Below are 15,152 nucleotides of genomic sequence, written 5' to 3' on the forward strand. Positions count from 1 at the left end.
GTGAAACTTAAGAGAATATTGTAGATTTAAGCAAGGACCCATGGATTCATAAACAGATGCACCAGCCACTACACCATGGAGGCACTAAACCTATGATATTACTAAAGCTCTTCTGATCTTGCTGAATGCTTGCCTCCCTACTCCTGTGGCCTTGCTGAATAAGGCTTTCTATTCTTCTTCTTCTCTCTCTCATCCCACTTCTTTCCACCTCCCTAATTCAAGAGTTAAACAGTATTTCCAATCTTTCATCTTTTTTTATATATATAACCTCTGGAACTCCAAGCTTGCTTCTGTATTTCCTCCTACTCATGACTTGAACTTTTCAAGATTCCCTCTTGAATCTGATAAGTCTGTTAGAATCAGTACAAAAGAGAATGACTAAAAGGATACAGCGGATGAGGAGTATTCCTTATGAGGCGAGATTGAAACTGTTAAATTTACATACTTTAGAGAGATGTAGGTTAAGAGGGAACCTGATAGAAGTCTTTAAGTGGTATAAGGGTTACAGCAAGGGGGACGTAAGCAAAATTCTTAGGATCAGCAACCAGGACAGAACAAGAAATATTGGGTTCAAACTTGAAAAACTTAGGTTTAGGAAAGAGATAGGAAAAAATTGGTTCTCAAACAGAGTGGTAGATGAATGGAACAGACTCAGTAATCAAGTTGTTAGTGCTAAGACATTAGGGAGCTTTAAGAGAAGATTAGACAGGTTTATGGATGGGGATGATAGGTGGAAATAGGTAGGTATATTTCATACAGGGACTGCAACGTGTAAGACTGGTGGCTTCTTGCAGCTTCCCTTATTTCTTATGTTCTTATGTTCTCATAATCTTTGGATATTCTTTTGGACTCTTTAGGGACTAGCATTTTCAGTGGGCCTTTTTTTAAGGTTTTTGTTTCCCTTGGCTAAATTCTGTCTTATATGAGAGAGGAGAGAGAGAGAGAGAGAGAGAGAGAGAGAGAGAGAGAGAGAGAGAGAGAGAGAGAGAGAGAGAGAGAGAGAGAGAGAGAGAGAGAGAGAGAGAGAGAGAGAGAGAGAGAGAGAGAGAGAGAGAGAGAGAGAGAGAGAGAGAGAGAGAGAGAGAGAGCATAAAGAGGAAGTTTAGGGCCATGAGCAGATTCTTTAGAATAAACAAGTGGACAGATATTTACAATATTGCATACCTATACATACCTTAAATTCATGTATATAGCTGCAAGTTCTAAGATCAATGAACTTCAGAGTTGCATCAGTGGTTGCAACCACTAACTGTGTTGAAGGTGCTGCCATAGCTGTCAGAACCTATGATAATAAATATGATTAATATTTCCATATGATATTTTCGGTGCTAATAAATAATATAAAGGACATGTATATATTACTGTACTATAAAACTTTCAATCTGAATTTGTTTAATTTTGAAACCTATTTCACATGTATTGACTGACATTTTTCATTATATATCCTTGACTTGAATTTAGTTCAGATAGTTCAAGCAAGATTTGTGTGCAGTGCAGCTTACCCATGTTTTTACAAATCAGAAACCAACATGGTATTACTTTATGGTTTCAGTTCACCATATTTTATATTTCTTTATACTCAATACAAGCAATTTTAAATATAAGCACTTTTTTATTCCTTCCCACAGCTCTTCATGCATTTTAAACTCTATACTTGTATCAGTAGCAACATGCATTAAATATGCATCTCTTTAAGCAGGTTCTGGATTTTTTTTTCTTTATTTTCTTTTGTTATAATCATTTGTGGTTAAGACAAATGAGCATTGCATTATTCACCCTTTAAAACCATTGTCTTCAGGGAGCTAAGTCCTGTACTATTTACCACCCAGGCACAAGACAGGATAAACTTAAGGAAAAATGGTAAAATATAATTCTCATTAGCATGATACCATACTCTTTTCCTGAACTTGATTTCCATACATCATATAATTCAAACTGAGGCAATGAAAGATGGTGAACATGTGACAAGAATAATTAATGAGTTTCATTTTGTGGAATCTGACATTGCACCACCACCAGTGGAGGATTAAACTAATGAAGATGAATTATAATATGCTGTAATATGGTGCTGGTTTATAAATTATAAGTTACCTTTGTTTATAAACACATGGATGACCCACACTGCAACTAGACCTATTTTTCTTGAAATTTCAAATGAATCAGTGTCAAGTAAACAAAAAAGGTGAGCCAGTCCATTATAAGTCAGTTACCAGAGTAATTGAGTCTTCAGTATTCAAGATTGACTAAATCCTTACCATACTTTATATCTCCCTTAATGCTTTCTGAGAAGCACTGAGATTAGGTTTGATAAGAGTCAGTGGATATGAAATGAGAGTCAGTGGATATGAAGTGTATGTAACTCAAGAATTCCACACATACCAAAAAGTCTGTAATGTTATACAATACTTCAACATCCTACAACTTACTGTAACAGGACTATGACGAAGAGAGTCAAGTTGCTTTATGGTAGCACATATAAAGGGATCCCAAACATGGACGGTTGAGTCACAGGATGCAGCATATCTCATTGACTCGCACAGAGTCACTCCAAAGACTGACTTCTTGTGGCCAGTGTAAGTCCACTGAGGGCTCACATGGGAACTTCCATCACCCTGTTTTTTATAAATATTAGAATAATTATAAGAAAAAGGATGGCAAAGGAACTTAATTTCTAGTGGCTATATATTAAATATAAGTGCCAAAAAATGTATCTACTTAATTTCACACATGATCATTTTACTCATATGCAGAAAAGTAATAATCTTGCATAATATATGTAACTTAAGAGTTATTATTACCTCCTTAGGGAAAACTGTTGGTCTGTTAAATACATAAATAGAGGCAAAGCACTTGAACAAACAAAGATGAACAGATTTGGGTTAGAAACTCTACTGCCATGGCCATCCCATGGAGAATACTCCCCAGTGGAAGCAAGACATCAGTCAGATAGGTTGACAGAAATAGTTTAATATAATTTTCTTAGACTGGAGCTCTCTTTAGTTAATTTGACATCTTAGGATTTATCTTTATGTGAATAAAAACATTTTTTTAAATATGAAAAAAAAAAAAAAATGAATTCAATGAAAAACATGCCTGGAATATATTAAAATATAGCAGAATATAAGGTAATATGAGGAAACGAAGTCATTGACAATAATCTGTGGTGCTCACCTGGCTTCGCAAGGACCACAACTTTACCGTCTTGTCTTTGCTGCAGGAAATGAAGGAGTTTTCATTATCCAGTACTTGGATGGGATTTTACACTGTTGTTATGGCCTACAAATGTCTGCAGCTTGATTTGTTTGAAGTTAAATCTTGTATCTTGTTCACTTCGTCCAATTTCATGCTCCCAGTAAGCCAACCAATTGCCTCGCAGATGCCTCCAGGAGACAAAACAAATCATGTAAACAATAAATGAGAGAGAGAGAGAGAGAGAGAGAGGAGGGAGAGAGGAGAGAGGAGAGAGAGAGAGAGGAGAGAGAGAGAGAGAGAGAGAGAGAGAGAGAGAGAGAGAGAGAGAGAGAGAGAGAGAGAGAGGAGAGAGAGGGGAGAGAGAGAGAGAGAGAGAGAGAGAGAGAGAGAGAGAGGAGAGAGAGAGAGAGGAGAGAGGAGAGAGAGAGAGAGAGAGAGAGAGAGAGAGAGAGAGAGAGAGAGAGAGAGAGAGAGAGAGAGAGGAGAGGAGAGAGAGAGGAGAGAGAGAGAGAGAGAGGCTTTTTTCCACATGAATTATACAGTGTCATTGCATCAGTTTAAGGAAAACATGGGATAAGGTCCTGAGAGAGGACTTAAAAAGCCATTAAACATGGCAGACAAGTAGCATACAATTGTGACTTAGTAAGCTAATGCTAAGCAACATATAAATATGGGTCCATATAAATATGGAATCTTACAGAAGAAATAGAGGAAAACTACTTTCACAGTACTTCAGTACAATTTTTACTATATTTTCTTCCATTAATTTTGATATTGTTTTGCTGAGCTTTCTCATAAAAACTTCCATGACTTTCTATATATAAGTTTTGTGATCATAAATTTTCTAGCTACACTCATTTAACATAAATTGTGACTTGTTTTAATGACATGTGGTCACTGCTAAATCTATTTTTGGTTAAGGTTAGGAGGTTTAGCCTCTGGAGTTGTTTTTTTCCTAATGCACTCCTGCTTAGTCTTTTTTAATGGTCTAATCTGCTCTCACTTTTCTCAGACATCACTTATATGATTAAGTTACATATTTAAGTGCTTTATTACTGGAACTCCTCATGGCAGGATGTCAGCCTGGAATGTAGAGAGATAGCCATGGTCTGGACCAGTGCATATCCATGACATGTGGATCTGGTTATCACACCAATAAGACTAACCACTGAAAGCCAGAGATTGTCAGCAAGCAGGCAAGAAGCTAATTACAATCATGCTGCACTACTGGGCCATTATGCCATCCTGTGTGTGAATACATTTCTAGCAATGAAATGATCTGTTATGCCAAAGATATTCTTAATAAATATCACACATTTATAATCTAATCAAGAGGTTACTTTAATCAGCTAGCTTTCATATTTCCTGGTGAAAGAAAAAAAAAAACATCTTGTATGTACTGGATTTACCTTTGAGTATTTTCCATTTTTGTATTTGTGTACTTGGTAATATCAACTGTTGTGGCAAAGCCAGTTGATGGAGGGAGATCTGTGAGAGGACTGAAGACACCATCTGCTCCATCCTAGCACAAGAAACAACAAAAGATTTGCTTACAGATAAATAAGGGAAATATCAATGAGGGCTTAGGAAAATAAATACTGACTTTCATGTTATGGCCATCCATTAGTTGGAGATAACAGGGTTTTAGGCATTAGGTATAGGCCTCTATTCTCAAACATTTCAGTAACTCATTTTGATTACTTTTAAAAGGATTTAATGGTAATTATTGTGACCTTCATAGGTATTTTCATAATTCTAGTAATAATTTAACAAAGTTTTGCACTATTAATGATGAAATGAAAAAAGAAAGAAAACACTGTGAGAACTACAACTAATTATCTCTCTTACCTTTGAAAACAGTCATGATTAAAATCCAAGGCATTTATAAATACTACCCACTGATCAATTTATGTACCAGCCTAAGATAACTCTCAAAGTGAGGTGGCCAAGATGAGACATCAGTTTTTGATTCATTAAATGAATAGACAGATATATAAGATAAACAAATAATAATGACTGCCTAACCTTTATATCAATCCTATTTCCTGTTACTGCAACATTGGTGCCTCCTCTGCTCGAGACAGATTTCCTACGACTCCCGCCGCCACCAGCCTCATCACCAGAGCTACTCAGTCCTAGGCCATCATCAGTCAACACTGTCAAAAATCAAAATTAACTTCCATTATTTTTCAGCAGAAAGAGGGTGCATTAGAAATCCTATTTTTCTCCTTGATGCATACATTAAGACATTCCTCTGCAGTCAACGCATTGTAACTTCATAACAGAGTTGTGCTGAATGCAGAAAGAAAAAGTAAATTAGCTTACTTAAAAGATGTTTGCAAGAAAACAATGAAACAATCAACTATCTACACAGTTTACAGTGAAATTAATAAATAATAGATAAAACAATGACTTAAGTATCTTGGTTCCAACCTGAGCAAACATGGAGAGAGAGAGAGAGAGAGAGAGAGAGAGAGAGAGAGAGAGAGAGAGAGAGAGAGAGAGAGAGAGAGAGAGAGAGAGAGAGAGAGAGATATGCAAGACAATCATTTGGCTATATGAAAGGAATAAAAAAAAAAAAAAAAAAAAAAAATATATATATATATATATATATATATATATATATATATATATATATATATATATATATATATATATATATATATATATATATATATATATATATATATATATATATAAAACTACTAAATATTAAAGCATTCAGAACTGGGAGTTTCAAAGTGTTGTGGGATGACTACAGAAGGCAAAAAATGAGGTCCTGAGGATGGATCTAACAAGCAAAGCAATTAAGACAAGTTGCACATCACTGAATCTTGGCAAACTGTCATTTAGTGACACAGGGTGACTCATGTAAACTTGGAAAGACTTGAAATGAGTTTTTCACACAGCAATGATAATGACAGTGATGATAATAATTCAACATTATTTCTTCAAGGGAATTCATTCCAGTAAAAATAAGTGAATTTCAAATAACATTTTCAGATGAATATTTAACGAAATATTCATCAGTGTTCCCTGTGGAAATGAATTCCAAGCTACTAATGTGGTATCAAAATATATACAGCTAACACTCCAGAGGGACTTGCACTTGCCACCTGGATATCTGTACTAATTATTAATTTCTAAGAACATCCAGGTGGATTTTGCAAGCAATACCAACACTGGACTTTAGGGTAGTGAAGTTTTCCTCAGTAGTGATACCAGTCCTTCAGCTTTATGTATGGAAGAGCATCATGGCATAATTGGATTTTTGCTAAACATTTGCAGGCACATTTCACAATCAAGACAACTGGACATTTCTACAGCATAATGACAAGTGGTGTGTTTTAATTGCATGGTTTGACAGGAAAGTTCTTGTTTCATTAATGTTACTACAGATATCAACAGGTATAAAAATACTAAAGCATAATGTCCTATACATTCTTTTATGAAGCATAACTACATTCTCTATGCAGGATAATGCACCTGGGAAAAAATAATGATGGGAATAAAAAGAATACACTCATAGGTCAGAGAGAGAGAGAGAGAGAGAGAGAGAGAGAGAGAGAGAGAGAGAGAGAGAGAGAGAGAGAGAGAGAGAGAGAGAGAGAGAGAGAGAGAGAGAGAGAGAGAGAGAGAGAGAGAGAGAGAGAGAGAGAGAGAGAGAATCAGTCATACATGAACAGAGGATTTTAGCTTGCTGTATCCTCAATATATACAATGAGACTAGAAAACAGCAGTGTCCTGGCATGTGATGGAACTAATCTCCCTTTAATTTGGAAAATGAGTAGCATTTAGTACACAATAAGGGTGACTAAGTTATACTAATGTGTGAAAGTTGTGAGAGTGCCATACATACATTGCTACTCTTGGTGCAACAGAATTTGTTATGAAAAAAAAACAAAGTAACCTTACTTGACATCTTTCTCTGTTAGCATTTTGTTGCAAACTTTATGCAGCTTTATGGTACAAGTTTTTATTTTGCAATATTTTGACATACTTTTTATTCATAGTATACAAAAGACATGCATAGTAGTTAAGGATATTCTGTATATTTGTCCATTACAGCACTTGATTAATGACATGGATATAATCAGCTGTTGAAAAACCATCCCAAAATCCTGTTTACTCCTTTGCCACACTTAAACCAAGTGTTGTGCTGATCATATATGAGAACATTTTTGCAAAAACCTTGTATACTACAGACAATAAACTTATTTCCCAATGTTTTTTTTTTTTTCTTAGATTACTGATGCCTCCTTTCTTGTAAACCAATATTGTTGTGATTTTTCCAATTTCTAAGTCCCAAGTCCAGAGCAAGTCTGCATGCATTTTACATACAGTAGTGCAAGTCTGTCAAGTAGAAATTTTCCTGCATCTTTGATTAGGCCAACGATGATGCTGTCTTCACCTTATGCTTTGCCCTTGAAAAAAAAAATAATAAAAAATAAAATAAAATAAAATAAAATAAATAAAAGAGGGCTTGGCAGATATTTGTGATACAAAACCACCATCTAAATTGCCCCCCAAAGTTTCACAGTATCCAAGTTTCATGATCCTTGAGTTTTGTGCTGAGTCCTAAATTCTTACCATCCGACTGCATTACTTCCTCGAGTTTCATGTGCGGGATCATGCATAACTATTATCATCATAAATATATGAATAAATAAATAAATAAATAAATAAATATATATATATATATATATATATATATATATATATATATATATATATATATATATATATATATATATATATATATATATACACACTATTCTGGAAGGTTCCTGCTGTGTCACTGTTTTCCTGTCCCTCCTACCCAGGACCCACTCCTACTACCAGCCATCATGCCAAGAGTCGCACCGCTGTGATGGTGACATGTTGCTATAATTGACTGTCTTTTCAATATGTGAAGATATATCTGTATTCTGATCACACTGTCATGTTCATGAGAGTTTTTCCTATGTAATATGATAATGTATTTCAATATTCAATGATAAATTGCTGAAAATAGTGAGCATAAGTAAAACATGTTATAAACACTTTTTCAACATCTTCACAGTTCAACTTGTTATAATAGCATTTTCTTTTTTGTTTTGTCAAGTTTTTACAATACACCTTGATTCTACAATCAATGCTGAGTCTGATGGCATCAACCAAAACTGGCTATTCCATATAAGAAGTGAGTTATAGCATATAATATAGAAACATTTCTCACTTAAGAATGCAAAATATGGCTTGATGTGAGTGCGAGTGAGAGAGCAGTGCAGCCAATCAGCTGCAACATTATAAACACTCTTAGGTGCTAGGAATATAGCTTAAGTGAACAGTGTATAGTTCACCTTAGTACAAAATACAGTAAAATAGTGAGTCTGATGAAGAAATGTCATAAAATAAGAAAGATACACCATCAAAAGTTACCTACAGGGAGGTGTTTCCGAGACTGAAATCGCAATTTTTATATGCAATGGACACCAAGAAGTGCTTCTGCCCAAATCATCACTGTACCCTCCAGGGGGCAGGTGGAGTGGTGGGTTGTAGAGATGTGTGGTAGTAAAATTAGAGCCACCCTCGCTCCGCTTGGGGAATTAATTTAATCTGATGACTTGTAAGAACAGATGGGATTTACACTTACAGCATTCACAAACATGACCTGCTACATAATGTCATTCAACAGCTGACATAAAGCATACCCAATGAAGGTTTTCTCGGAAAAGACACTGATACCATCTTGGCAATACTGTTCAGTGGGATACATAGGTTTTTTAAGATGAAAGCATATACAGACTGCATTCTATTAAAAAAAATTCAACATGGTTACTTCAATTAATTCCCAACAATCAAAAAATACAAGGCTGATGAAAGGGCTGGCAAGTGAGCAAGATAATGAGAGGCAGGCAACAGGAAGGGAAGAGGAGGTTGCCACTACCCACCAGCCACCACAACTGAGTGTCACCTGCTGCATGGTCCGCCTGGTTATTTTCATCAAACTGGAGACAGAGAGAGTGCAGAAGATCATGGTTGGGCAAGGTGACTTCCATGTATGAGGGACCCAAGAACCTACAGAGTGGCACATAGGACAGGTAGGCAAGCTCTGGAGTCAGCACTTCCTTCAGCTCTTCTATAGCCTGTAATAATGAAATGGACATAAATACATGAATCCATGATTTTTTTGTGGATATAACCAGCCAGTGCTCATTTACTTCTCAAAGGCTTTATGCTGAATTGTTTACTTAATGCTGGTATGGAATGAATTCACATCATATTCTAAACCATATCAATACACACAAAATCCAAAATGCTTTGTGTCACAAAGTATCTTGATAAGCAAATCCAAATTAAAGGAGATAATATTATCTTGCTTAGATGAAGTAACTTCAAGCCCATTATAAAAAAAGTTATGAACATCAAGGTTGAGAGAGAGAGAGAGAGAGAGAGAGAGAGAGAGAGAGAGAGAGAGAGAGAGAGAGAGAGAGAGAGAGAGAGAGAGAGAGAGAGAGACTCTACGGATGGATAAAAACAATTTTATCAGTAAGTGAAAATAGATGAAATATACATCTATAAATTGCTGTCAATTAGGTTAAAGTGTTCACCTCCATAGGTGAGATATACAAATAGAGAGGATAAATAGAGCTTACCTTAATTTTAATTGAGTCTTCATTAACAGGAGATGTCTGATAGGGACCTGAACTTTTCTCACTGTCTTCTGTCTCTACTCCCTCATTTGACCTGCATGAAAACATATATTGGTTCTTGACTCACTCTTTACAGAGAAGAAATTTGTAATGATGAATACATACATACAAAAGAATTGCTCCAGTAATACCTATTTTATTCCTGAGATCTCTACTTGCTTCACACACTGAAACCCTAAATGACCGCATCATGCATTTTCTACACTTCACAGGCAACCTGAATGTATTAATGGCTGCTGTCTGCTTAGAAAATTCAGTACTCAAAAAAACATTACAATTCTAAAGAATGCTGCAAAATTTAGTAACGAGGACATGACCAACATCTGCAGCCATCCACCTGGCACTGCAGGACCCAGCAATACAACTCTGACTTTGAAAGCAGCAATTATAAATATTATGGACACTAAACATTTTAGAGATTTCAGAAAAATTCATTTTGATGTTCCTTCCATAGCTAATCTTTGCATGGCGTGCTCTAGGTGGGAGACTGGCATTGATGATGCTGTCAGTGATGATAATGATAATGATGATTGTTACGCCCCAAACACTCATCTACACCCAAGCACTCATACACATACCCACATGCACCCACACACACACACAAGTACCCACGCGCCTGTGGGCGCACACATGAGCTGTGAGAGGGTAGCAGATGCAGGCGAGAGGCCTGTGTTTACATGAAAAACTACTGCACAGTGGGCCAGGCGCTGGGAATAACAACAACAACCCTCGTGGGAAGTGAGGACAGAGCAAGGAAAGACCAAGACAGAAACAAGGTATCTCTGGTGAGCAGAGGCCATGTGCTCAGCGACCTCTGCCTTCAGGAAGCCTCCTGTCAGCGTCTCCGTCAGTGCCTCTCAGAGAATCGACTCTGCACCTCATGACTGACTAAGACTAACGTTTAGTATCCCGTCTTCAGACTCAAGGAATGCGGACGCTTGTGCTCTCAGAGCGTCAGGGGGCATTCCCCGTTGGTGCCTCTGTCACTGACCCTTTTGGTGTCCTGGAGGGTAGTTGGAGTGTATTACAGGACTAGATAGTGTACAGTGAACTAGTCTGACATCTGCAAGTGGAAGCGTCTCGAGTGCCACAGCACCGGGCCGTGCACACAGCAGTGCATCAACCTGAGGGAAACCTTGGGCATCTGAAAACGGACATGAGTGCCATCCTTCACCAACAAACCTTGACAGAGACCAGTGCTGATCACCCCAACCAGTCTAGCTGGTGAACCAGAGCCACAATGCCCCTCCTGCACACCCCTGCTGGCACCTCTGCCCAGGGAAGGCAGTGCAGTTGACGGTGGTGAAAGGCTCATTCACATCCTGGCCATCGCAGGAGCAACATCGTCAAAGGTGATGTACTCCAATTAAAGGCATGATTGGGCGGGCCGAAAGGTGAATCTGGGGGACCCTGCTATGCTGCGGGGGCCCCAGGGGGGACATAGCCGGGGGAATTACTGGCCTAGAAGTGTGAAGTGTACGCGTACCCAACCCGACAACTGGAGGTAGAGGTGTCGGGGTAAAAACATGCCATGCCATTGGCCGATCGGATAGAACGTAGGTTAGCGGTGGGGGACGGCAACCCCTAAGGAGTTGCCAGTTCCCCGTTATCCCCCGGTGGGGCGTAACAATGATGGTGATGATGATTTGATTATTTTCAATTATTATTATTATAATAACTAATACTTTTTTGCATGCTGTAAAAATATTGTAAAATAAAACTGAGCCTTTTCCCTAAATTTCAATCCCTGTCTTTGGATAAAAGAGCCCAGAATTACATACACACCTGTTTAAGGCTGCTAGTTGTCCAAGAGAGCTACTGTGACATTTGTCAAAGGTTGTCAGAAATCTTGTAATGGTTGGCATCAAGATGCTCTTACTCATTTCCCTGCCAACTCTGCGGGCCATTATGAAGAGACAGTCAATTACTCTGCAAGCCAACACTCCACGAGCAGCACCACCATGAGGGAAATTGACTTTGGTAGAGGACAACAGACGGATCACTGGATAAACTGCATTACGGATCAGAGTTTCCTGAAAGCCAGGTCATAGGTATCAGTAGGGATAAGTAGGGCATCACATTAATTAGCACAATCATTTCAAGGTAAATGTTACTACAATATATATAATTAAATACTTTACCACTTACCTGTAGGTATTCCATAAATGTGTAATCAGTAAGATAAGGCAAAAGGTGTTGCAGGAGGGCCATAGCTCCCAGAAGCCCACCCTCCATTGTGGCTGACAACTTGCGGCGACATGAGGCCACAAGTTCACATATGTGACAGAGATACTGAAGCAATATCACTTGCTCACCATACAAACCTGATGATATAAATACATGTTACAATAAAATTATCAGTCAAAACTGAGTTCACCTCTCAAAACATGAACTGAAGATACCAATACTTCACTAATTTTAATATGATTACAGTAACCCTCCTGAGTTTCATGGTATTCAAGTTTTGTGATCTTCAAGTTTTGTGCTGAGTCCTAAATTTCTTACCATCCCAATTTCTGTGCATTATTTCCTTGAGTTTTGTGCTTTTGTTGTGTATGGGTCACAGATACCTACCACTGGCATCACAAATAGCAAAAATGAATACATGCATGCTATGTATTGTATACTCATTTCTGTATGCAATTCACATAACTGCGCACAAAAATTCTTTATGGGAATAAGCCACTTGTTAACCACAACACTAGTCACACCAGCTTACATGTAAGGAAGGAGGAGAGGAAGGCTAGCAATGGCACTGTCACAGTGCAAAAAAATATACGAACAAATTTGAGGTGTCTCATTACTGTAGTGGACGTGATTGTGCTACACTGCCAAATCACTATGGATTTAAGGACAAAACACACATACAATTTTAGATGTGATGGTGCTGCACTGCTGAATCATACTGAATATTAGAACAAAATACACACACACACACACACACACACACACACACACATTTGGATGAAGGAATGATAAAAAAGTTATTGATTTCCATGATAAGACCAAGATTGGAGTATGTGGCAGTGGTGTGGTCTCCTCATACAAAGAATATTATAAAATTAGAAAGAGTACAAAGAGCAATCACTAAGATGGTTCCAGAGTTGAGTAAGCTGACCCATGAAGAGAGATTAAAAATGTTGGAAATTCCTACCCTTGAAAATAGGAGAGAGAGAGAGAGGAGATTTAATAAACATCTATAGAATGATAAATGGTATGGAAAATGTGGACAAAAAAATGTTTTATAAATTTAGACACACAGTACAAGGGGACACAGTAAGAAGCTGAAGAAAATTAACTGTAGAAGAAACATCAAGAAGTATAATTTTCCTCACAGAAGTGTGAACAAATGGAATGAACTCAGTGAAGACATTGTCAGTGCCATAACTGTCCATGCTTTTAAGACCAAACTGGATAGATATAAAGACAGAATACTATGAGATTACTCCCCTCCTGTAAACCACAACTAGGTAAATACAGCTCGGTAAATACACATACATTTAGATGTGATAATGCTGCACTCCTGCAATGCCCGATGTAAGCACACACACACACACACACACACACACACACACCTTACAAACTTAAAGAAAGAGGAAAACAGGTGTGGTTTAATGCAAGATATGCAAGTGCAATGAAAAAGAGAAGAGCCATGGATAAGAATGAAAAGAAATCAAAACCAAAAAAAAATGAAGAAGACTTTAAGATATCAAGAAATGAAAATGTGAAAATAAGAAGAGAAGAAAAGGATATGAAAAAGTTATAGTAGAAAAGTCAAACCAAAAATGTTCTATAGATTCATTAATGGAAAAATTAAACTAAAAGAAAAACTAGAAAGGTTGAGGGATGGAAATGAAACATGAAGATCCCAAGACATGAGTGAACTGCTAAACAAAAAGTTCTAACCAGTTTTCACAGAAATGTCAGAATTTAAAGAACCAAAAGACAAGAAGATAAAAAAAAGCAAATATGGACAATTATAGTAATTAAAAGAAGTTTATAAAATGATGGAGGAACTGGAAAAGAGAAAAGCAACAGGAACAGATGGAGTATCAGATTACAATTTAAAAGGAGTACAGGAAACAATTAACTGAACCATTATATGATATAATTAAGTGGTCTCCTAGGGGGCTGCAATCATAGGACAGGAGAGGGAAAAAACAATAATAACAATAATAGTGTGCGCCAATACAACAATAGCCTAACCAAGGGCTATCTAACTATCTATCTATCTTATTCTATCTATCTATCTATGGTGGCATACTTGGGGAAGGGGTTGAGTGGGTGGTGGGCCCCAACTGCATGGAGCTAGCTTTGGGGAGGCCCAGCTTGCAAAAGGTTGAGCACCCCTGCACTACATGGATAAAGATATGATGAGAAAGATGATTACCACCATGATTAGACCAAAGATGGAATATGCTGAATCATTGTGATCTCCACATAAGAAGAAACATGTGAAAAAAATAGAAAGGATACAAAGGATGGCAACAAAGATGGTTCCAGGACTGGAATAATTAACATATGAAGACAGGTGAAAGGAAATTAATCTGCCAACACAGGAACAAAGAAGAAAAAGGAGAGATTTAATATTAATTTATAAACTGTGGTATAGAGTAGAAGAAATAGATAATGAGACAATGCTGTTAAGAGAAGTAGGAAATATCAGTTACACATAAGGATACTGCAAAAAAAAACTAAGAAAAGGAAGATGCTTGAGTAACATAAAGAAATATAGTTTCCCACCGACAAATATAGAAGTCTGGAACAAGCTCAGTGAGGAGGCAGTATCGGCAATGAGGGTGCACAACTTTAAGGAAAAATTGGATAAGTGTAGATATGGAGATGGGACCATGAGAGTGTAGCTCAGACCCTGTAAATTACAACTAGGTAAATACACACACACACACACACACACACACACACACACACACACACACACACACACAGACACACACACACACACACACACACATGCAAGTTTTAGATGTGATAGTGCTGCACTGCTGCACTGCCAGACGTGAGGACAAAACACGCATACGCATGCATACACACACACACACACATACACAGTTTTAGATGCAATGGTGCTGCACTGCCACACTGCCAAATAATACCAGATGTGAGGACAAAACACACATGCCCACACACTTCTGATGTGGTGGCACTGCAAAACTGCATCATGCTGGATGTGAAGACAAAACACACACAGTCACACAGGTTTAGATGCCATGGTGCTGCAATATGCTGAGTCACACCATGAATGTG

The 15,152-nt window shown here is 37.5% G+C and overlaps 1 protein-coding gene across 1 annotated transcript in view; it reads right to left on the reverse strand.

The window, feature by feature from the left end:
• The window catches only part of LOC135099952 (WD repeat-containing protein 81-like), a 35,905-nt gene that overhangs the window by 3,596 nt on the left and 17,157 nt on the right, over nt 1-15,152 (reverse strand). The window contains 10 exon segments of the mRNA XM_064002687.1: nt 1,175-1,282; nt 2,427-2,612; nt 3,172-3,252; nt 3,254-3,380; nt 4,602-4,714; nt 5,218-5,348; nt 9,149-9,320; nt 9,831-9,921; nt 11,673-11,920; nt 12,036-12,211. Of these exon segments, the coding sequence (XP_063858757.1) occupies nt 1,175-1,282; nt 2,427-2,612; nt 3,172-3,252; nt 3,254-3,380; nt 4,602-4,714; nt 5,218-5,348; nt 9,149-9,320; nt 9,831-9,921; nt 11,673-11,920; nt 12,036-12,211 (1,433 nt within the window).

This window comes from Scylla paramamosain, chromosome 4 (genome assembly GCF_035594125.1).
Source record: "Scylla paramamosain isolate STU-SP2022 chromosome 4, ASM3559412v1, whole genome shotgun sequence".
NCBI lineage: Eukaryota > Metazoa > Arthropoda > Malacostraca > Decapoda > Portunidae > Scylla > Scylla paramamosain.